Genomic DNA, 25746 nt, shown 5'->3' with positions numbered 1-25746 from the left:
ATTCAGTGTTGAGTAGGGCTGTAGCCTATTCAGACAACAATGGGTGCAAGGCAGCAGCAACCCTGGATAAAGTGATAAAAACCATCACTAGGCCCACTCACATACACAGGTGGCCAGTTCAGAATCACCAGTTAACCTAACACAATTATGGAAAGAAAACTGGTGTGCTTTGAAAAAAATCCCTTCAGGCACAGAGAGACAACAACCAGCTATGGGATTTGAACCCTGTACGTTGGATCTGTGGGGTGGAATTGCCCACGTTATATCAGACATCTACCGTTGTCTGGGTCTTGTAACAAGATGGTTTCTGTTTCAGATCATATTATTTTTAGATATTACATCACTTAATCTTTATTGCTTGGCAATATTTCACAGTTTTGTAATAAAGATGAGTCACTGAGAATTTCTCAAGATGCATGACAGCAGTTCAAAGCTTCTTGCAAATATTTGCTTTATAAAATGACTTTTCCATCTATCCATACACCTATAATTTATCTTCTTTAGGTTTTATAGCACATTTTCCTTTTTATGCATTTGCACCTTGCTATCTTCTTTACTTTACATATCACCTGTTACATATGGATTCATTTATCTGCCACATATATTATTTTTATATAATGTCTCTTTCTCTTTATTTATATCCATAGCGTGTTTTCTTCTTTTAACTTAACTGAACAACTGTGTTTTCCATTTTCTTACAGTTAAAAGTTACTGAAGTTAAATATAGTAGTATTTCTCAGTGTGGCAATTTTTTGAATATCACTGTAGTTTTGTGACACAAATCATTGAAAAAAATAATATACAATACATTACATGACATGTCCAAAGGAATTTACTGAATATATGGCATTTTATGCATGCTATGTTTTAAATTTGACTTGTTCTTCTTGGTCATCAAGTCCATCTCTTCATAAAGTGCCATTAGCATTATGATCATATTGGAAATAAAAGAACCTACAGTGGTGAGAGAATAACTCCCCCAAGTGCCAGTGTGTTTAGGGGGTCCATGTAATCTATGAGTGGTTATTAAATGCCTCTTTCTACAAATAGTTCATTAAATGTAAAACAAAAAAAAAATAGGATAACAGCTAAACTCACTGGGATTTTGAAAAAAAAAAAAAGATATTGATTAAGATGAACAAACCCTTAACAGTCAGATTTGGTGAGAAAATAGGGATTTGTTTAATGTTTTTTTGTATGAGCCTTTCTGTTTGTGTATACACATTTATGACACACTGTTATAATTACATTATTTATTATGAAAACATATAGTTTAAGCCAGTGGTCTCCAACTCTGGTCCTGGAAGGCCACAGGGGCTGCAGGTTTTCATTCAAACGCTTTTATAAATTTGTGACCAGTTTTTGCTGCTAATTATCTCCTTTTCCTTTCATTTTAATTGACTTGTTTTTTAAGATTTGTTCCCCTGAATGTCTTCATCATTCCTCTGAATTGCTTCATTTCTTTCCTTAAATGGCATCCAAACAGAAATGAAATGTGAAGTGAGTGAGCTAACAAGAAGAAGTCAGGGCCTCAAACTCCAACCAATTTCACTCCAACCAGTCGCTTAATTAGGCGCTGATTCTTGTTAATTAAACCCATTAATTATTTCCATTGCTTCTTGCTGCTCTCATAATGCAATAGCAGAAATTTCCAAAATTGCAGATTTTTCTCTTTTCTAACAGCACTGTGAAAATGTTTTGGGGACCTGAGCAGATCAACATACCTGAGACCTTCAACTTTCTTTATTTTCAGATAGTGTATGATGGACACACTTTCCTGGTCATGGTTTGGCTCATTTTATATCTCACTATTGTTTGGCTACTAATTAAGGAAAAAGAAACAATTAAGGGGCCTGAGTCTTCAAGAGCAAGTCAATTAAAATCAATTGAAAACAAGTTAATTAGCAGCAGAAACAGGTAATTAACTAGGAAACAGGCTAGAATGAAAATCAGCAGCCACTATGGCTCTCCCTCAGGATCCCTGGTTTAAGCGGTTTGATCTTTGTTTAAGATAGTTTTTATTTACTTTCCACGGTTCATTGCTAAAATATTTTTTTTTCTTCATGTTACTTACTCTGTCCCTGAGAATACATCTTTTTGTTTACAGTAAACTGCCCAATTGGGACATACTACTCTCTGGAGAATCTTGCATGTGAGAGCTGTTGGATTGGAGCATACCAAGATGAGGAAGGACAGCTTGAGTGTAAAAGTTGTCCAGAAGTATCCTCCACTGTTTATATGCATTCCAGAAGTCTTGCAGATTGTAAAGGTAAAGCCTGCTATACTATTGTTTAGGGCTAGGTATTAGTACTGATATCTCGATTCGATTAGATTTCGATTTATAATGCCCCGATTTGATTCAATATCTATTTTATCTAGACTGAATTAGTGTGCACTGATATTTTCAAAGTGTAGCTTTTTTAAAGTTTACTTAACCATGCATAGAGAACATTAATATAATGTGACAGATTTCAGTAACACTTTATTTGGACAGTGTCTACATATTGATTTCATAACATATTCATAAGCATGGAATGACATTTAGAAAGAAATACTTAATTAGTAATGAACAGTTAACCTCAGTATTTGGAAGATGTGAAACAAAATATCATTGCTCTTTTGAAAAAAAAAACATTTTCAAAGCACTGCACGCATTCAAAATTCAACATAATTTAACTAACATATAAATCTACACATATTATGAGGGGCTCCTTGTTTTAATATTATGCCATGCTATCTACTTTATAAAACATCTATATCATCTTGCGAATAATATTATTATAAAATGATCAGATATTGCTTCTTAAATAATAAGTGTGTTATTCAATAACCTATTTGTGTTTTATGAATTTCCATGTAGACACCCTTCAACTAAACTGTAAGTCAAATTTATTCCCATTTTGGACATTTAAAATAATCATGAATTAGTCGAAAAGATACAGCGGGGAGACTCTAATAATAATACTACAAGTTACGCATATCTTCAGTTGCTCACATGTAGTAGTCATGTTAACCTGTCTTGAAAGTGTGTCTTCATAGTTCATCCTCAGACAAATAAATAAGATTTTTAAAATGAAGATCTAGTGCTGATGCTTGTTGTTAGTGGCCTTTGGATGAATAGAACATAAAAGAAAAAGATCCGGCGATAGTGACAGATATGGAGCTAATTCTTGCCAACTGCTTCATGCACATGCTCACTTTGGTATCACAGGCTGCTCTGAAACTTACCACAATTGCTGACTTGCTGAGCCAGATGAGGCGCATTGCAAACTTTTTCCACCATAGCAGTACAGCTAGCCACATGCTTAAAGAGAAGCAACATTTATTGGACTTGCCAAAACACAAACCTGTGATTGAAGCGATCATGTGATGAAGCAGCGCATTAGAAATACAAGAAAGGTTTTCGGAATAACAGCCAGCCATCTTGGCAGCTTTACATGTAGGCAGCAAGGTTTCTCCTGGTGTGACTGGCATGCAGTGCGCTTATCTGCATCACATCTGCCACAGGTGCCCAGTTGTTTTTAACGTAGGGAGATGTGATTGTTATGTAGGAATCTGCTGTCCTTAATGTCCAACTGTCTCAAGTTAGGGCTACTCTGTCTGCTAACCTCAGAGACATGGTGATGCTTTGCTTAAGAACTTCATAAAGTAAGGGTACAATAACTTTACTCATTTGCTTTCTGTTTGGTATAGCATACCACAGTTCAAACACCTATACCATTCGCAGAAAGCCTTATTTTCAACAATGGTGTAGGGTCTCATAACTTTACAGATAAAAGTTGCTATAGATTCTGTTATTTTTGGACACATGGCGAATTAAACAGAAACTTGAAGTGAAATGTCATCTCTGGTATAGGTTGTTTAGGCTGTACACATCTGATTTAAGTGTCAAAGGCACCGATTTCAATTGAGGAGGACACACCATTTTATGCTAGATAGTAAAGCTTTTTCTGTAGAAAGCCTTAACAGGTGCATTAGTGACATCTTCTGGATCAGATGTCAAAAACGAAGATAAGCAAAAACATATCGTACATATCGTAGTTTAGCAGGATAGAAATTCACAAGATCAATCTTGAGATGTTAATAATCAATATCGAATGATTTAAATGAGAAATGACGATTAATTGGAGAACAATATTTTTACCCAGGCCTACTATTGTTGATTGGCCCAGTTCACTTACTGTCAGTAGGGTTAAGTTTACAGAAGTGCAAGACTTCCATTTGTCTTATTAATCATTATTTGTTCTTTCAATGTTTAACAGAGGAAAACAAACCAAGCTTCCAATCTGTGCCATTCTCAAAAAGTCTTCAATAATTGTCTGCCCTGTGGGATACCTTGTATATTTGAAAGTATTACCAAATTATTCTCTTCATCGCTTCCCATGTTTTCCTTCCTCAGTCCCTCAATTACTTGGCCTTTTGTCATTCCATATGTTGAAACTTTGTTGCTACATACTTCCCAACTGTAGACTGTTTATGCATGAGGTTCCTTGAACAGTCAGAACTGTTCTTCCTCTGCAACAACAATACTAAACTAGAACTTCATCTAGTGGCCCTCGGTGTCTTTCTGCCCACAAGACTTCAGTTGTATTTAGAACATCCCTCTTTAAGCTACATTTTCCCTTAAAGAAACAAACCAATTCTGGCCCCTAGCAGACATTCTGCAAGTTATCCTTGAACATCCCTTCAAAAAAGCCAGCAGGGACTAAATTCACCAATTAGCAATGAACAGCTATGGCCAGTCAAAAGAAGATCTTGAACCATTTTGCCTTACCCCCTTGGCAACTCAATCTCACTTCAGAATTTTCAGGCTCCACTTCTATTTATTGGGACACCTGCCTTCTTGTATTCTGGGAAGACATTTTATATTTCTGCTCAGAACACATCTCTCCTTTATACTTGTACCTGGCGACCCTAACTGTTGTCTTTCTGAGAAAGTCAATATTTAAGTACTCTACTATAGGCAGTGTGTTTCATTCTCTTTTCTGATTGTCTCCTGTGGGTATTATAGTTATCTGGTGCCAACCTGATACTGCTCCTGGCAACCTTTAACCAGCTGGCCATTCCTTACTTTACCCAGTATTTAAGCCAGTGGTTTTCAAGCAGGGCTGTGGGGAACCACTGCGACTACTCAATTGCATTCCAAATAATGTCTAAATTAGAAGCCATTAACTTTATATTGTAATTGCATTCAGATGGTTTGTTCCTGTTCTGGCTCAGACATTGCCAACATTGTGGGTTGCCAGCTGGCCTTGGTTTAACATATCTTACATTGCCAGTTATATCAGCATTATTTGGAATCTTAAGAAACTATTTATAAAATAATGTATTTACAGATATCCACATGGGAATACACATATATGTATATTGAGCATGTTTGATCTGTGTGTTTTTAAAATTTGTGGCAATCAAAAGCAAGGTATAAAAAAATCAATCATACATCAATGGAAATAACTTTAAATGCTCATATACCATTATTATTAAGCTTCTGAGTATGTAGTTGCTATTTTTTAACCAGATGACAGTAAGCTAATAGAGGGCTTTCTGAAATAACTGAAATATTCATTTGTATTTTGAAAATTTCTGTTTAGAGCAAGAAAAATACAGATAGTTGAATAAAATATTTCCATTCACAGCCTGAAATTGCTTCTAATTAATACATTTTTTATTAAATTGGGTGATAAGAAAACCAGAAACTACGATGGGCCTCTGAATTCAGAGTTAGGAACCACTTGTCTAAGCAAAATTAAACCCTCTTCCTGGAGATCTGTGCACCTCTTTACCTTATCTTATTCTTCTTCTATCTATCTATCTATCTATCTATCTATCTATCTATCTATCTATCGGCAGCAGCCAAGAAGAAGAATAAGATAAGGCAAAGAGGTGCACAGGTGCACTTAGGCCTTCCTCTTTTCCTCTTTCCTGGAAGTTTTATCCTTAGCATCCTTTTCCCAATATACCTAGCATCTCTCCTCTACACATGTCCACCTCACCTCTCTTGCTTTGTGTTCAAACTGTCCAGCTGATCCTCTAATGTACTAATTTCTAAACCTGTCCACCCTTGTCAAACCCAATGCAAATGTTGACATCTTTAACTCTTCCACCTCCAGCTGTGTCTCCTGTCTTTTTGTCAGTGCCCCTTCTCCAACCCATATAACAGTTGGTCTCACTATCGTCCTGTAGACCTTCCCTTTCACTCTTGCTGATACCCGTCTGTCACAAATTACTCCTGACACTCTTTTCCATTCACTCCACCCTGTCTGCACTCTCTTTTTCACCTCTCTTCCATACTCCCCATTACTCTGTACTGTTGATCCCAAGTATTTAAGATCATCCACTTTCTCCAGCTCTACTCCCTGCATCCTCACATTTCCACTGACCTCTCTCTCATTCACACACGTATTCTGTCTTGTTACTACTGACCTTCATTCCTCTCCTCTCTACAGCATATCTCCACTTCTCTAGGGTCTCCTCAACATCCTCCCAACTCCCATTACAGATCACAATGTCATCCACAAACATCATAACACTTAATTATGTTTATGTACAAGACATCAGCATTCTAAGTCATTTGAAGAAAATAAACAGGAACTAAAAGAGCGATGAATTGCAAACGACAGTAGGAACATGTAGACCATATAAAGTGCGCAAAAAAAGCACATCTGTCTTAGCCATCAGTTTATTCAATATTTCATAAAGTACCATCAAAATGTGCATCCTTCTTGTGTTTTAATTTTCAGACTTGCAATTAAAGTATAAGGCTTTTCAAATTTCTTAAATATGGTAATTGTTTTTTGCTAATGCATACCAGCTTCCAATTAAACCAATATTTTCTTTAAAATATAATGTTCTTTCTTCACTGTACTAAAACAAAGCATGCTTATCAATCAAAATCTTGTTGAACTGCAGCCCAGTGCAAGCCAGGAACGTACTCCTTCAGTGGCCTTGAGACATGTGAATCCTGCCCACTTGGAAAGTTTCAGCCTGCATTTGCTTCCAAATTGTGTGTGCTCTGCCCAGAAGGCATGTCTACAGTGAATCGGGGAGCTGTTGATGTATCAGAGTGTGGAGGTAAAATATTTGTGTATAATCCAATATTCTGTGGAGCTGTCAAATACAGGGAATGTTTTTTTGTTTTTTTTAAACTGTGGCTTCCTGTTGAATTGACTTCACAGAACTATGGGCAAAAAGAAAGCTGCCTAATTTAGAGCAAAATAGCTGTACAAGAATAGTCCATTTTAAAGTATTTTGGCAGAGATTCATTGTTTAAGATTGAACTGCTGTATTTGTAATTTAATTTGTAATAACAGACAATAAAGCAAGATCTCGAGTAAAAAGAGTTAAAAAATAAACCTTGACCTAACAATTTGATTGTCATGGTGCCATTACATAAGGAGACATTCTGCATGGCTTTCTGGCACTTTTGTTTCCTTCTTCTGTCATATTCACTAATATCCCAAGACATGCAGCCCTGATTTAGTTGTCAATTTTAAATAACAGACAAATAGGATTAAATCAACATTGATGATGATGATGATGATGATGATGATAAGCCCTAGTGGGACAATCAGAATGTAGCAGTTGCAGAGACACTCAGATTCCCACTGTGTTTTATGTTTGTTTATTTTATTTAGGGTCACCAGGAAAGCACCCAGCCTTGAACCGGCTCACACACACTCTCATACAGAGGCATGAAAACAGTGTCTCAAAATGAGTGAATAAGAAAGAAAGAAAGAAAGAAAGAAAGAATATTTATTAAACAACCAATGCATATGCAATAGCCCTCCCCAATACCCCCAACAGTGATAATAATTAACTAACACAGAACAAAACACTAAGTGCAAAACAGTTAACAATAAACACTCACAAAATAGTCCACAAACAGTACGGTTCCACAGATGCAATGATGGTGAAAATGAATTGAGATGCAATGTGAACAGTTTCCTGAATGTTATGAAAGTTTTGTCCTACCGAGTTTCAGTTGTTACATTAAGATCTGTGAAAGTTGGGAGCGCTCAAGGCATTTTCCAACTCAAACAAAATTACAGAAACAAGCAGGTCAATGACATGCACATAAACCCAGAAAGAAACGGTAATCCAATGTATGGTTTGTAATCCAGAGTTGGGGGTGAAGTGTGGAAACACACAACATGGACGACTAAGCTTTTTTTTGCCATGTACTACCGATGCTGCTACCGATGTTTAGTTAATTTAAGTAGCGCTGCTACAAATGTCTTGCACCTTAAGCACATTTTTGTTAGGCAGAATGCCCAGTTGGGGCTGAGTGGTCTTTTGTCCTTAAACCCCTGCAGATTTTGTTTTTTTTTTTCTCCAGCCTAACTGGAGTTTTTTGTTTTGTTTATTCATTATTACTCATTATTATTCTTATCTAATTTTAATTTGTTTTTCTTTGCATGTCACAAGTTCTTTGACATGTTGTAAAGCACTTTAAACTCCATACTTTGTATGAAAATGTGCTGTAGTAATACATGTTGTTGTTGTTGTTGTTGGAGACTCATTCAAAGGTGGAAAGTCTGTTACACAGAAGAGGAAAATAAATAAAGTTGTTTTAGGAAGTGGGTTTTTACAGGCATTACAGTGTTAACTGCCTGTGGTAACTCTTAACTCTTCAGTAAGGACACACTTCCCTTCACTGGCAAAGACAGATTTATTCCTAATTTTGACAGCGTTGAGCTTTGCGGTACTGTACTGTATATTCAATGGCCTCATCAAGATTTAAACACCAAAATGTTTTGTTTTTAAGCAAAAGATCACATGCAAAAAGAATAAATAATATAACCTCTTGGAAAAAAAAGCTCAATGAAAGCTTGAAGCATAGTGTTTCAATAAAAATGAATGCTTATTTAAACCTTAGAAATACCGTACTGTTTTTCTGTGATTCCTAAGCGGTACGGCTGATTTTTATTTTAAGCCTTTCTCAGCTGCTCTACTGCCAAGTTCTTTGCTGCCTATAGAAAAGTTATCTCAGATAAAGGAGCACTGGAGTCATTGGGTAGAAGGGTCCTTTCATCAGATCGGCTGGTTCAGCACTGACTCAGGGGGTTGGCTTGTTGGCCGAGGTCTCCAGGACTCTGACTGTGTTTGGCTTGTCTGACTCCTCTTCTACGGTTTGGCTGTGGTTCTACATTTATCTAACATCCATCAGAATACATTGTAATATGTTGCTGAAAAGACCTTTCTCTGTTTTTGACATAAACAAAAGTGGGATGAAATATTCAACTCAAGCCAATGAAAATTAAATCCAATGTATAATTTAGTGATAGTTTGTAAGAAAGGTTGTGAAAGTAAAAGCCATTCAGCCACATATACTGTAGCTCCTTAATTTGAATACATCTAACAACTACAAAATATTTCTGCATCAAGATTCTTTGGTTCCTGAGCCGATGCTTTTAGCTATAATGCTTGGTGACTTTTCCACATTTTGACAGCCCTCAGAGTGACAGTATACTTTGTATTGCTTGTGTCAAATTAACCATAAACCAACTTCATCTGTATCCATTGTGTTATTTTAGAAAGAGCGATTTTAAAATGACACATGATAAATCGGACTTATTCCCTTCTTTATTTTAAATCATTTTTTCTCACCTCCTCTTAAAGGTAATTTGCCAGAAGTGAATAGGTTTAGTTCCTTTCTCATTTTTGGGACCGTGACATTTTTGAGGTAGTCGATTAGTTCTTCTCTGGACATTCCATCATGTAATATAGAGGCCAAAGTTCTACACAGTACTCCAGATGTGCCATCCCATGCCTGCTACCCAACCCCAACTCAGCAATGAATTATTGGACAGATATTGTTGGTTTCCATTGATGTTAATCAGTTTCTGCTTTTTGCTTTGTTTTAAAAAATCAGTTTCTTTATGTGTACTAATTCTGTATTTAGTAATTAGTAAAACCTATACTTGCATTTTACCAGAGAACTTGTCACAGTGGGCTGTGCCTGCAGTCAGTGAAAAGCGCTACGTGAAAATGAACTAAATTTAATTTGCATAAAAGAAATTTACCACATATTCATCTCAATACAATTCTGTTTATTTTTACTAAGTAAACTTCCAATATGAATTGATGTCAATGTGCAATGTGCTAATCTGCCTAAGTTAGAGTCATCTTCAAAGTTGACCATTTGTTGATTACCAATTTTTTAGCTTAATTTAAAGAGAAGTATTTCATTTGAATTATTTTTCTGCACTACAGATTAAAATCTTCCTACTGAATTTTCATGCAAAGCTTTGGAAGACCTAGTAGACCTAAGGTTATGCTGTATCAGCTGTAACTTGAATCCTTTCTTTATTGTTCACAGTACCCTGTCCAGCTGGAGAGTTTTCCCGGTCCGGTCTCGCTCCGTGTTATCCATGTCCTCAAGATTACTATCAACCAGATGAAGGCCGTTCCTACTGCCTTTCCTGCCCATTTTATGGCACAACAAGTAAATCAGGCGCTACTTCCATCCAGGACTGTTCAAGTAAGGCTCTTGTAAGACAAAAATGTTATTATTTTTCAATACATAGAAAGGTGATAGATATATCATTTGGAAAACATTGCAAGTTTGTAGGAAATTGATTGAACATGTTGCATTAATCAAATATGTGTAATAAAAGAAAGGTTACACATTTAATTGAAAAAAATGCTACATGATTAAAGAACAAGTATAAAGTAAATTCTCAGAGACAAAGATGAATGGAAAGCATAACTTTTCGTGTTTTTGTGGTATCATCCATACTATGTTTGCATTTATTCTGAACCAAACGTTTACAGTATAAACTATTAAGTAAAGTTACCACATAGAGCTTCATTTAAGGTTCAAATTTCAGGTATAACTTAAATTTCAAAATGTAAAATTTGTACGTCAGAATGCTAAATATTGTAGCAGTTGAAGTAATTTAGGAGTTATTTTCATTTCATTATATAACACCAGATGGAATTAATAAATTAGGCCTGGGCAGCAAATGTGTAGGTACTGTAGCTAGCAGAACACAACAAAGGAGGTACAGCATTGTGGCTACGCTATGACTTGCAGAAAATCGTCTACTCAGCACTTTTCAAAAAGAGGTAATAAAGTGCTGATACTTAGTTCTTAATAGAAAATATCAATGAAAAACAAGCAATGAACAGCAATGTATCTGATGTAATGGGCTTTATAAATAATTTATTTAACTAACTGTATGTTCAGATGCCATACCCATGACATAATTAAAAATCAAAAATGATATGGTTTTCAAATACAGCACATTTTTTTTGTTAAATCGTCATACTTTTATTGTAATATATAATATAAATTAAAATCATTTGTGATTTCAAAACATCAAAAAGAATTATGCTCTAAATAGTGTAATTTTCTCTGGTGATTATTAAGGTTCTTGTATTTTTTTACTGTATGTTACAAATTACAATACACATTGTGAAATTTGTTACTTTTGTATTATGAACAGGTTTTGGTTCTAGCTACACTGCCAAAGAAGAGACATTGTTGTTGCCAGTAGTAGAAGAGAACATCAGCAACACATACCAAGCCAGCAGCCAAGTAAGACATCTGTTGCTTCATCCAAATTTGATTTGGGTCTTTATCCACTTTAGCCCAGTTTTCAATATGCTTAGCTCAATTACATTTTGGGACAAGTGTGAAGATCATCCATTCTTCCTTTGTTTTAAGACTAGTCAGTTACTACTTATGTTGGCTTTGTATGACTGTGACCAATTTTTGCTTTTACAATGTCTTTTATAACCAGTAGGGGGGCTTTCAGCAAACCAAGAGACATAAACATGAGTAGATTTTCACTCAGACATGTCAGTAGTGTTTATTTGTCTTTGTCACATTATTAGGGTGCATATTGTGGGCTGGAGCGCTGATTGCACCCCTGGAGGATACAGATGCTGCTTGAAAAACCCCTCCTAAAAACACTGACAAACTACAATCACATTGCTCCTTTACTTGCTGGGCTTACTAGCGGCTGCTCTGTCGCGTGATATGCTTTCCGCGCGGTACTCTGCATACTTAAAAGCCTGAACAGCACCTGTCAGTTTGGGATTGGCTGATTGATTTGTCTTCCCTTTTCTCCCCCGGTCATCCTCTGCTCCTGTTAGGGGTCCCACTCCCGTTGTGCTCCCTTGTGATGTCTATTCTTTAATCGAGAACTAACTGCATACTGAGCTCGTTTTACTTCTGAAAGAGACATGTTTGTTTGAAGTGTTTAAATAAAGTTCCTGTCTCTACAATCTCCTGTGTTTTCTGTGCAATTCTGTGACCCAAGCATGACAAGTGGTACCAGGAGTGGTTGCACAGATGGATCCTCAAGATGATGTGAATGTTCTGGGTCTGGCTAAGGGCTCTGCGCTTTGCCAATGGAAACTGGACCTGGATCGCCCTGTTCATGCTCAGTTGCAGGATTTAATTCATCTCGTTCACAGCTGGTTTGAAGGGGACTTTAGCGAATTGTGGAGAAAGTAGCCAGTGATGTGGTACTGGCGGGGATTCCTGAAGTTCTCCGCGACGAGTTTTTTTGTCATGATGTTGACTCGTTCTCCCTCTTCGACAAATGATTGGAAGGCTCCCAGGCTGCTTGGAGACAGGGTGGTGCATTTGCTTCGCCAGGAGCACACTCACAACCTGCCTGAGATCGTCACAGTGAACAGTGGGCTCAGGGACCTGAACATCCAGCTTCCTCAGAAAGACAATCCCAGGCTCCTGTTGTTGCTGATGTGACCACATCTGGAGAGGCTCCTTCTCGTAGACGCCAACGTGCGTATTTCCGTAGTGGTGCCGAGAGCAGATATTTCCGGTGTGATCAAGTCAAACACCTCGCCAGAGAATGTCGCCTCTCCCTTGTTAAGCTCTTGGAGGTGGGCTTAGCCAAGGTGTGTTGCTCCCATGCTCCTTCTACTTCACTGAAAAAGGACCACTTAATAATCTCCATGATGTTAGCGGGCCGCGAGATCCCTGCCTTGTTGGACTCAGCTAGTAACCTTTGTGTTGTCAAATGTGACTGCCTCAGCAGTACATTCCCATGTAGCACTGAGACTGTGAACATATGCTGTGTACATGTGGGTGTTAAGGACTATGAGACTGTGATGCTTCCTTTAAAATATAAGGGTCGGACTTTTAAAGTTTGGACTGTCATTTCAGATTCCTGCCCATTTCGTTTCAAGATAGAATTTCTAAGCTTTCTTCTATCGCTGTGGAGCATCAGCGATGTAAACAGGAAACCCAGAAACGTCTTTACGATAGGTGCTGTATTCTCCATGAATTCAAACCTGGTGATCGTGTTTTGGTACTGATTCCGTCTGACCTGCAACAATTCCTAGCGAAATGACAGGGCTCTGCAATTATTGAGGAGCGTATAGGACCAGTGAATTACAAGGTTAGAATACCAGGCAGGCACAAACCATTCCAGATTTTACATGTTAATCTCTTGAAGGAGTGGCATGACCCGCAGGGGGTTTACACTTCCTTGTCTCCTGTATCTCAGACCGATGTTTGCCATTGGTGATGATTTGACTGACTCGCAAAAGGCAGAATTGTTATCTTTGCTTGAACGGAACACTGATGTTTTTTCAGACTTGCCAGGCGTGACTAACTTTGCAGAGCACAAAATCACAACTGAACCCGGTGTTAGGTTGTAGAAGCGGCCATTTCGGATCCGGAAGCACAATGGAATATTGTGCATGAGGAAGTCAAGAAGATGCTGGCATTGGGGGTAGTTCATGAAAGTAAAAGTGATTGGTGCAGTCTGGTCGTATTAGTCTCAAAACAAGATGGTACAGCTCACTTCTGTATCGATTTCAGACGCTTGAATAAGGTCTCTAAATTTGATGCTTATCCAATGCCCCTTGTTGACGAGCTGTTGGAAAAACTGGATCATGTGACCTATATCTCCACGCTAGATCTCACGAAAGGTTACTGGCAAGTGCCTCTTGAGGCTGGCAGTTGTGAGAAGATAGCATGTGTGACTCCTGATGGACTTTATGAATTTACTAGACTCCCGTTTGGACTTCATGGCGCACCTCTAACTTTCCAGCATAGGATAGATCAGATTTTGCGTCCTCATTCTGAATATTCCGAGGTATACCTCGATGATGTCTTGATTTTCAGCTATGATTGGCAAACGTATTTAGAATGTCTTCAGGCTATTTTTGAAAGCTTGAGACGGGTTGGCTTGACAGCTAACCCTAAGAAGTGTAAATTGGGTATGTCTGAGACTCATTATCTGGGTTATTCCATGGGCAGTGGTTTTTCTGCGGCCACAGTTTCGAAAAGTGGAAGAGATGCTTGTTTACCCATGTCCAGAAACGCAGAAACAGGTAAGCGCTTTTCTGGGGCTTGCCGGTTATTACAGAAGATTCATCCCTGACTTTGCAAATAGGGCTGCTCCTCTCTCAGATCTTACTAGAGGCAGGAAAAACCACCCTGTTTTATGGAAAGAAATTTGTGAACGTTCCTTTTATGATTTGAAAACTGCTTTGTCTTCTTATCTGATTTTGCGGAATCCCGACTTTTCTAAGGATTTTGTTCTACAGACGGATGCAAGTGCATTTGGTGTAGGCGCCGTACTGTTCCAGGTCTTTGATGGGGAAGAGCACCCTATCACATTTTTGAGTAGAAAATTGCTTCCTAGGGAACACAATTATTCGACTATTGAGAAAGAATGCTTGGCGATTACATGGGCTGTAGAAGCGCTTCATTATTACTTATGGGGTTTATATTTCACATTAGTGACAGATCACACTCCACTTCAATGGTTATACCGTCAGAAGGATAGAAACTCACGTCTCCTGAGATGGTTTTTGGACTTGCAACCTTACAGTTTTACAGTCTGAACGTGTTAATGCTGATGTCCTGTCATGCATGTTTGAACCTGGTTTGGAGAGTTACTTAATTCAAGAAAATGTGAATAAAGCTGATGGAGGGGGTGTGAGCTGGGGGGCTGATTGCACCCCTAGAGGATACGGACGCTTCTCGGAAAACCCGTCCTAAAAACGCTGCCAGACTATCTTCACATTGCTTCTTTACTTGCTGAGCTTACTTGCTGCTGCTGTGTCGCGCAATATGCTTTCAGTGTGGTACGCTGCATACTTAAAAGCCTGAACAGCACCTGTCGGTTTGAGATTGGATGATTGCTTTGTTTTCTCTCTCCTCCCCTGTCATCCTCTGCTCCTGTTGGGGGTCCCGCTCCCATTGTGCTCCCCTATGATGTCTATTCTTTAATCAAGAGCTAACTGCATACTGAACTTGTTTTACTTCTGAAAGAGACATGTTTGTTTGAAGTGTTTGAATAAAATTCCTGTCTCTAAAACCTCCTGTGTTTTCTGTGCAATTCTGTGACACAAGTGTGACAATATATCTCTTGCCGCTAAAAATGCAGAATTCTCTTGAGTAAGTAACTGCCTAGAAGGCAAACTATTTTGGATGTTCTGACTAAAAAAATGCAGTCAAACAAGAAAAAGAGATGAGTAAGGATCAGGAGAAAGAGAGTCAAGAGCGCAGAAAAGGTCAAAACTGAAAGCTAAAACAAGAGGTGTCAAAAAACCAAACTGCAAATGAAAACTTAAATTTAAGGAGCATAGTGTATTTCAAGAACCACTAATTAAAAAAATTAAGAATAGCAAGAAGTTTGATCTTAGGTATATTAGGACTGCTCAGGGAACCTTTATGTAGTTTTACCAAAGAAGTCGCCACTGCACTGTCCCAGTGCATCAAGGATACATCGTCATAGAAATGGGTGACACAAATATCCAGAATTGGCCAGGACCATAACCAAATCATATGGCATTTGAAATTAATATACTTTTAAACTTAAACTCCTACCACAAACCTAATGGCATAAACTGATTCTCAAAATCCCGGAAACAACACAACAACATTTTTTAAGTCAATGCAGAGCTGATAAAATATTTAATAAAACCACTAATCATAACATTGGGAGGTCTTCATCTAGTAATCTAAAACTGACCAGAGCTGTAGGGGCCCATTCATTCTGTCCCAGCTTCTTCACCTTCCTGTAGGGAATAATAGGACTGGAAGTCCAATCATTTGTTTTTCTGTCCTTATTGGATAGGGTTACAGAACTGATCTAATGGTTTTGCTGAAGCACAGTCCCTGGTCTGAGCTAGGGCTTTGGGCTTGTTCTCTTTCTCTGTGTCTCCTCTATTCTATCTTCTCAAAAAAAAAAAAAAGCTTATATAAGTTTAATTTATTGTTTATTTATCCTTAGAATTTCTTGGTCGTTTCATATAACTTAAATAGCTTTTTGTATGCTCATTATACTATTTTTGTGTTAGGCCTTTTGTATTGTGTGATCTTTAAGAATTACATGGCCTTTTGTGTAATTTAGTCCTTTCTCCAGTTTTTACTTACTATTGTGTTTTTGATAGTTTTGTCTACTGTATATATTGGGTTTTTCTTCATTCTGTGTTTTAGCCTATGTATTGTTTGGCCTTTTTGTCCATGAACTATTTTTGTATCGTTGCTTTAGATAGCAAATTGTATTTTTGCTTTTTGACTTTTTTGAATAATCATTCATCATTAGATTAGTTATAGTAAAAGGTCAATAAACCAATCAAGCTATTATCATTTTTAGAGCTCACGTCTGCCCTGTAGTATTAGACATCTCTATACATATTCTGTTGTTTTGACATGTGAGGAATCCATTTCAGGTGCTACTTTCATGTATTGTCTCAGAATTTACAAGTTGATTTTTGTTAATGTCTTAGTTTTCTTTATTTACACAATAAACGTCATTTGACCTTGATCAGTAATGCTGATGATATAACAAAAGTTGAGTAATAAATGTGGCACCGTTCACACAACGCATTAACCCTATGGTTAACTAAACAACCTCAAGAAATCTTTAACTTTAGTTGGCTCATATCTCAAGTAGGCACTAGTGGTGTCATTTTTGTTTTTAGTTTCAATTTCTCTTTGTCTTTAACTCTTAAGTCTCATCTTGTCTTTTTGTTCTTGGCAGCCCCAGTTTCCTTTGTTCTCCTAGTTTTCACCCTTACTTTTATTCTTACTATCTTCTACTGATACTGTATTTTTTTCTAAACTTACAATAATCCATGGGCACTTCTACATGTCCTTAATACCCTTTTTGTGTTTATAGCCTAAAATTATAAGATGCATACTGTGTAATGATATTTATACATGGAAAGTGCAGATACGTATGTGAAGAATTTACAAAAGCAAGTCAGTATAATATGGTCAAAACTAAAATAGAAATGTGAGCAGTAAGCTCCTTAACCCTTTTAATTGTTTCTAATCCTTTCCACAGGAGGGAGCAGTTTGATTAAACAAAATCTTTGCAGACCAAGAAAAGTCATTTTTGATGGAGTAGATTTTCAAGGGTGGTGAAGCAATGACAAATAATAACCTGCTTTTCATTAATTTTTAGGTTTTTCACGAGTGTTTTTTGAATCCATGCCAAAACAGGGGCACATGTGAAGAAGTGGGCGCAGGATATATCTGCTTATGTCCCTCTGGATTTACAGGCAAGCACAGTACTTTTTTTAATTACACTGAACAGTCAGTCAATCAGTCATCATCCAACTCGCTGTATACTAACATAGGGTCACGGGGTCTGCTGGAGCCAATCCCAGCCAGTACAGGGTGTAAGGCAGGAACAAATCCCTGGGCAGGGCGCCAGCCCACCACAAGGCACACACACACACAGCACACTAGGGACAATTTAGGATCACCAATGCACCTAACCTGCATGTCTTTGGACTGTGGGAGGAAACCGGAGCACCCGGAGGAAACCCACGCAGACACGGGGAGAACATGCAAACTCCACGCAGGAAGGACCCGGGAAGCGAATTCAGGTCTCCTAACTGTGAGGCAGTGTGCCGCTCTTACACTGAACACATACATTTATATATTGCTTTCAATTATTAGAATAAGCTAAAAAGTATGAGTCAGGAAGAACATATACATGGCGGAAATTGTTTTTCTAAAAATTTGTAACCAAAGGGTTGTTTTCTAATAGATAATGTATCTGTTCACCCACAGTTTTTCTGATCTAGGTGTTTCATTACAAGGTCAGTGGACTTCAGGTCTATCTGTGCAATATCCAATGCAATATAGAACCAACTCTGGATGGAAGGCCAGTATATTTCAAATCATTTACTGTTGGTCAGTTTACACTGCTAAACACCTAAACTTGATGTCTTTGGGATGTAAATGAAGGGTATCCAGAAAAAAAGTCCATGTACTGTAGACTTCAGGAAAAGCATTTACTTGGGCATTGTTTTTCATTAGACAGATTCATATGTTCTACTGGTTGATCCTTTAGCTTTTTAAGGTTCATTCATTTCCATTTCCAGCCTTTTTTATGTGACTGCAGAATCTGGGGGTAATAAGGGCAACTGGTATACCACAACTAGGTTCTTTAAATCCACTTTGGCTCTAGCTCTTTTAAGAAGTCCTTCTGTATTTAGATTTCCTCACTCCATGACAGAGTGTAAACCCTGAAACTTTGTACAGGACAAACTATTTTATGAAACGCCCAAAACACTTAGTTGGTGTGCAGGGCAGAGGTCAGATGCAATGCCAGCTCTATGGAAAAGATCTATAAGCAGAATATTGTATATTATATAAAAATTGTTCTGTTTTTTCATATCATTTTTTAACCTTCCGCCATGTTTTCTATGATCAAATTCAGCTTTAGTTGTTTTTCGTCATTTAAAAATAAGTTTTTGCAAGTCTCGTAAGCCATAAATTAAGCCTTCTGAGTTATTATTATGGGGACCATTTTTTACTTTTTGTAAATTCCACTACCTTTTTTCTTTTTCTTTCTGTAATTCATTTATCATAATGGGCTAAACCTTGTATCTCAGTTTTTCAGTACTTTCCCAGGTATGAGATTTTGTATTCCAGTCTTTTGAAGTTCTAGATTCATAAACAAATTTTTAAGAAAAGTATTTGTTTCTCCTCGCAAATGTTATATCTGACATCTTGTATTTAAAGAACTGATTATTAAGTTAAGATTCAATATTTTGTCATCTTCTTTTTTTAATTTGTAGGAGCCAAATGTGAAAGCGACATCGATGAATGTTTATCAATGCCATGTCAAAATGGTGCTATCTGTACAGATGTCGTGGGAAACTTTTCTTGTCAGTGCCAGCCTGGTTATGTTGGTAAGTTCTAAAATGTCTATTCAGCAGTACCAGTGCAAGGCTGATAATAAATACTGTGTTGATTAGGCTGCAAAGTATTTTGCCTAACAATATGTAAAATTACTCGATTGTTTTAGTTTTTTTCATATTATAAATTAGATATTTTAAATATACTGCATGAAAGCATTTACTTTTTGCAGAGATCCTAGTTTGGAGGCAAATATTTTAAACAGTCTTGATCTTGTTCTTAAAGATTATGAGCCAAAGACAGTAATTCTAAATAAATATCATAAACAGCTATTGATGTATTAGAACTATTTTATACAATTACAAAGACATTATTATTCTGAAATAGTAAGAATCTAAAAATATGCTGTTGTAGTTTAAAATGATTTTACATAACATTTACATTTGATATATTTAAGCCATGTACTTAATTTCTCAAGCTTTTTAATATCACATATTTATATTTTACAGTTAATCTTGAAAAAACATTTCATTTAAACTGCTCAAAAAAATTAAAGGAACACTTTGAAAACACATCAGATCTCAATGGGAAAAAGAAATCCTCCTGGATATCTATACTGATATAGACTGAGTAATGTGTTAGGAACGAAAGGATGCCACATCGTTTGATGGAAATGAAAATGATCAACCTACAGAGCCCTGAATTCAAAGACGCCCCACAAATCAGAGTGAAAAAATTATGTAGCAGGCTAGTCCATTTTGCCAAAATTTAATTGCAGCAACTCAAAATTGTACGCAGCACTTTGTATGGCCCCTGTGTTCTTGTATACATGCCTGACAACATCGGTGCATGCTTCTAATGAGATGTCAGATGGTGTTGTGGAGGATCTCCTCCCAGATCTGGACAGGGCATCACTGAGCTCCTGGACAGTCTGAGGTGCAACCTGGTGGCATTGGATGGACCAAAACATAATGTCCCAGAGGTGTTCTATTGGATTTAGGTCAGGAAAGTGTGGTGGCCAGTCAATGGTATCAATTCCTTCATCCTCCAGGAACTGCCTGCATACTCTCACCACATGAGGCCAGGAATTGTCGTGCACCAGGAGCCACTGTACCAGCATAGGGTCTGACAATGGGTCCAAGGATTTCATCCTGATACCTAATGGCAGCCAAGGTGCCTTTGTCAAGCCTGTAGCGGTCTGTGTGACCCTCCATGGATATGCCTCCCCAGACAATCATTAACCCACCACCAAACTGCTCATGCTGAATGATGTTACAGGCAGCATAATGTTCTCCATGGCTTCTCCAGACCCTTTCACTTCTGTCACGTGCTCAGGGTGAACCTGCTCTCATCTGTAAAAGCACAGGCACCAGTGGTGCATCTGCCAATTCTGGTATTCTATGGCAAATGCCAATCGAGCTGCATGCTGCTGGGCAGTGAGCTCAGGGCCCATTAGAGGACATGGGGCCCTTGGGTCACCCTCATGAAGTCTTTCTGGTTGTTTGGTCAGAGACATTCACACCAGTGGCCTGCTGGAGGTCATTTTGTAGGGCTCTGGCAGTGCTCATCCTGTTCCTCCTTGCCCAAAGGAGCAGATACTGGTCCTGCTGATGGGTTATGGACCTTCTATGGCCCTCTCCAGCTCTCCTAGAGTAACTGCTTGTCTCCTAGAATCTCCTCCATGCCCTTGAGACTGTGCAGGGAGACACAGCAAACCTTCTGGCAATGACACGTATTGATTTGCCATCCTGGAGAAGTTGGACTACCTGTGCAACCTCTGTAGGGTCCAGGTATCGCCTCATGCTACCAGTAGTGACACTGACTGTAGCCAAATGCAAAACTAGTGAAGAAAGAGTCAGAAAAGATGAGGAAGGAAAAATGTCAGTGGCCTCCACCTGTTAAACCATTCCTGTTTTGGGGGCAATCTCATTGTTGCCCCTCTAGTGCATCTGTTGTTAATTTCATTAACACCACAGCAGCTGAAACTGATTAACAACCCCCTCTGCTACTTAACTGACCAGATTAATATTCCATAAGTTTCATTGACTTTATGCTATACTCTGATTAAAAAGTGTTCCTTTAATTCTTTTGAGCAGTATAAATTATAATGGATTCAAATATTGAAACATAGAAAGTGTAAGATGGTTTTATTTTCAAATTTGAACTGTCCCTCTCATTTAGTAGTTAATAATCTATCCGTCAGTTATACTCAGTTAAATCAGGATTTCAAGAAAGCCATCGGGTGGGACTGGGGAGTTGCGCTGATACACCAATTTGGCCATATTCAAGGGAAGAAAAAAAAACATTGCAATGTAGTATCAGGGTATGCAGTACGGCATTTTATTGGCAAAACACCGTTCTTTAATAATAGCAATGATAAAGTGAATGATTTTATGCAGGTTTTTAAAAACAAATTGCATGACTGTTCAGTCAGTCAGTTAAAAGGGTTAAAAGAGAAAGCTGTTACTATAATTCTGGATTAGTTTTTTTAAACATTTTTTGATGGTCCAAAAAAGAAGGTAAACGTTTGCGAGATTAAGTACAGAAAGTCAGCAAATGGAACTGTCTGTGAACAATGTTTAATCAAAGATGCTATTTCTGCACATCGCATTTTGCACTTCAGTCCTAGAATGGGAGCAACATTGTAGTTTCACACCTTGAAATGTACCCGCAAGCGAATCAAGGGGTTCGAACACCATCCATCTTAAAGGACATACTGCTATTGCTTGACGGATTTCAATGGTCAGCCTGTCTTTGAATATATACCGTAGTGATTGTTTGTAAGCAGGAATAAAATTACCTGGTATATAATAATAAAATAATAATAATAATAATTTTCTTATAATATGTTTTATAACATTAATCAAAGGTTTGCCTTGTTCAGGAGTAATGCAGCAATACTGATAAAGTTTACCTTCCTTAAACATGGGCACGCTTTTTCAGAAATCAAATCCGACATCTTGTGTATTTTTTGGTTATTGTTGTTTATTGCACCCTTTACTAGTATATCATCTGATCATAATCAATAATTTATCATTTCCAGAAAGCATTCTGTTTGTATGCAGAAATTTTCAATAATCTTTCATTAGGAAATTGTTCAGAGGTTATGGGCTAAAGAAAGCAAGAATGCAATTTTTTCAAGGTGATTTGAGCAAACTGTAATCCTTAGCATATCGTCCATCCATCCATCCATTGACATCCCTGACATGACTATCCATCCATCCATTATCCAACCCGCTATATCCTAACTACAGGGTTACGGGGGTCTGCTGGAGCGCAAGGCAGGAAAAAAACCCTGGGCAGGGCGCCAGCCCACCACAGGAGCATAACATCCTATTATTGCTACTACAGAAATCTCACCTGTTGAGTGAAACTAATGTTGTAATTTTTTTATTATTATTATTGAAATGCAGTGCTTCTGGTTTTCTTGTCATAAGTGTTCTTGCTCTTGGCAGAAGGGGGCACTCCAGTTCCTCAACACCTGATACAGACAGACAATGGGACAAGTCCAGCAACACATAGGCTTTTATTTTCTCTTTGAAAACTCATTACTTAAGCATTTCCCAGAGTCCAACAAGTAGAGTTTCAAGAAGCACACAACACTTTGTCTGCTTTTCTTCTTCTCTCTCTCTCTCTCTCTCTGGTTGCCTCCTCCTTCCTCCAGCAAGCTTCATCTTCTCCCTCCCGACTCAGGCTCTTGAAGCTGAGACAGCTGGCTCCTTTCATGCTGCAACCGAGAGTACTTCTGGTGGCCAATAAATGTAGACTGATAGAACCTACAAGTGAGGTGGGAGCTCAACAAAGCAGGGCACAGACCCAGCACCCCGTGGTGGCACCCACAGAACCCAGCAGGGGTGAGTCACAGAACTCCATGTCCCATGGTGCCCTGTGGGAATCCGTGGTGCTGTAGACTTGTAATGCCTTGTGCATGCTCTGTCCTCGGTTCTTCCATTGAGAAGTCATCCTGGCCCACACATGTTAATCCAAAGGGGTACCATTTGGCTTTGCTGGAATGTTCAGGTGATTTCCTGAACATTTAGTGTTTTAGCCATTAGTCTTGTACCCCTGGTCTCACCCTAAATTTTGTTTCACCCGCTTCCCATTCTAAATGTAGAGACCCTCAAAGTGCAAAAGTTCATTGATTCTTGTCAGAGAAGATGGCATGTTACGTACCTTTCTCAATGGTATGACTACGGTCCTAAAAGTATTCTTGGCTATCAATTATTATTTTTTTGTGTGCAGACATTATTGTTTGCTTCATCTGCATTTTTTTACTCTTTTGGAAACCAGCTGGTTTGCTTATTTGGAGACCTTGGATTTTGCAATCTGATAGCAGCCATTTCCTTTCTATTTTTCCCTTGACTATGATTCTACAACAGTTTACCATTTAAAATTCAGAATTCTACCAGTCACTGACTCTACCCGTAAATACTGTGTTTAAAATCTTAGCCCCAGGGTGAAGTAATCTGTCATTGTGTGTCAACAAAATACATGGGAGGAATTTTAATAATGTATACTCAGCCACAAATGCAGAAAATTCCTGATGGGAAAGATTCAGTTATTTAGGGAAAACAGAATAAAGGTTATTCATACTTTATGGTAAATCACATTACAGTAAATCTGCACCCCCATCACCCAAGAGTTACGAGAAATTGAAAATGTTTATGCAAAAAACATTAATACATATGAGTATCTTGGTATTCTTAACAGTACAGACAGAACTAACCATTTGTTGCTCTTTAATAAATGACCTGTTTTTCCTAATGCAAAGAAAAGAAAGAAAGAATAAAAAACTTAAGTATTTTGTTTCATGTTTTTAACTCATAATTTAATTAACCAAAATAATGCACACTTTAACACATTAACTGTTTCCTTATGTATTGCATTTTAATTTTAAAAGTCTTAAAATGTATAAACTTGATTTGTTACCAAGAAATAATTGAATAGTTTGTTTGTTTCAGTTTACTCTCGAAATGAATAAAAATCTGAACTTTTCTGCTCTCTTAAAATAACTTTAGTTTGATTCACATTTAAAATAAAGGTCCAGTGCCATTGGTGCCCCCACTTTCACACAACTACACACAGGCACACAATATGCAATATGCTACTAACACAGGTTAATCACATATTTAATAAAAAATAAATATGCGTAAATTGAAAAATAAAATAATAATAATAATATAACAATAAAAGTCTTTTGCATGTAAATTGTGCATGTCCCAAAACATTCAAAACTTATATAGAACAATAAAATAACAACAATAGAGCCACTTTGCATGCTAATAACTTTTGTAACAGACTACAAACTTTATATAGGAAAAGGAAGTACAGGAAGTGAATAATATTAGAAACACGTCATTGGTAAATGCAGGCATTTAACAGTGTAAATAAAATTCTTTTTACAGTTGGACACGCCTTGACTTTCTTGCAGCAAAATCATTTATAACATCATCATATGACATATTCCTAGACACGTCTCTGTTAATACTCATCATTGCAATGCCATCTTGTGACATCGTAAACCTCAAGTATTTTTTTTTGTAAGCTTCCGTTTTGAGAAGCTTCTCTCTTCAGAAGCTACAGTTATGGAAGTAGTGGCTGCAATTCTGAGGGCTATCCACATATTTGGATAAACTTCATTTAATTTAATTCCTTGCAAGAAAAATAATAGTTCCATTGTGGTCATGTTAGCTTTAGGAAAATCTGAGAAAACTTCAATTTCTTGTGTTAGTGCTTCTCCATCAAGGTCTGACTAGTCATTGTAGTGTCACCACCAGGTCCTTTTTGGGGACGGGGCAACTGGCACTGTGCTTGTGTAGTGCTCCATATGTCCCTGTGTAATGTCCCCCTGGAGTGTATGTATTGGTTAAAGATCCCTGGTGGTGTAGTGGCCACAGTATCTCTGCTGCAGTGGCAGTGCTCCCGCCATCAAGACCTCCTCTCCTCAGACTCCCTCTCTCACCTTAGTACCTCCCAATCAAAGGAACAAGCTAATTGGTCTGTGGCAGTGACTGGAGGAAGCAACCTGGACTCAGTCTCTCACTAGAGTCTGGACTGCACTGGGGTGTACTGTCACCAACCCTGTGGTGCTGTGCTTGAGGAGGAAGAAGAGGAGGCAACTGGGACTCTGATGTGTGTCCAACTGGCAGGCTGTGCATCACAACAACATTTGTTTATATAGCACATTTTCTTACAAACAATGTAGCTCTATGTGCTTTACAAGATTAAATAAAACGGAAGTTAATATAAAACATAAACAAGATGTGACAATAATATTATACAGTATGTAACAAAGAAAAAGGTAAGGTCAGATGTACAGGAGGAAAGGAAGAAAAAAAAAACTCAATTTAGGCTGGAAAAAAAATCAAAAATAAATAAAAAAGAAGGGTGAGTCTTGACTGGTCCAGCCGAAGTTGAAGTGGCTGTGCCTTACGGTCATGCACATACAGGTAGCGAGGAGGCCGCATGTATGCAACAGCACACAGATAAAGCTTTCTCTGTACTCCAAATTTTCCTAAACGAGATAACGATAGGAATCTCAACAGAGGGCTGCAGTAATGCATCCTGACCACTAGAGGGGCCCTAGATGCTAGCCTAGACAGCCTATGTCCAGAAACGGCCGGCCCTGTTTGCTGACAGTTTTCTAAGACAAATTT

At 37.8% G+C, this 25746-nt stretch overlaps 1 protein-coding gene across 3 annotated transcripts in view; it reads left to right on the top strand.

Annotated features, from left to right (window-relative positions):
• The window catches only part of svep1 (sushi, von Willebrand factor type A, EGF and pentraxin domain containing 1), a 348473-nt gene that overhangs the window by 181450 nt on the left and 141277 nt on the right, over window positions 1-25746 (top strand). For all 3 annotated transcript variants that reach the window (XM_039759390.1, XM_039759389.1, XM_039759388.1), the window contains exons 17-22: window positions 2108-2269; window positions 6910-7071; window positions 10319-10480; window positions 11448-11539; window positions 17403-17499; window positions 19030-19143. In XM_039759390.1, coding sequence (XP_039615324.1) covers window positions 2108-2269; window positions 6910-7071; window positions 10319-10480; window positions 11448-11539; window positions 17403-17499; window positions 19030-19143 — 789 coding nt within the window. The remainder of the gene's footprint in view (window positions 1-2107; window positions 2270-6909; window positions 7072-10318; window positions 10481-11447; window positions 11540-17402; window positions 17500-19029; window positions 19144-25746) is intronic.

Source organism: Polypterus senegalus, chromosome 7 (assembly GCF_016835505.1).
Source record: "Polypterus senegalus isolate Bchr_013 chromosome 7, ASM1683550v1, whole genome shotgun sequence".
In the NCBI taxonomy this organism is placed as follows: Eukaryota; Metazoa; Chordata; class Cladistia; order Polypteriformes; family Polypteridae; genus Polypterus; species Polypterus senegalus.
Note: the sequence above shows the minus strand (reverse complement) of the source record. Positions and strands in the feature narration are given on the sequence as shown.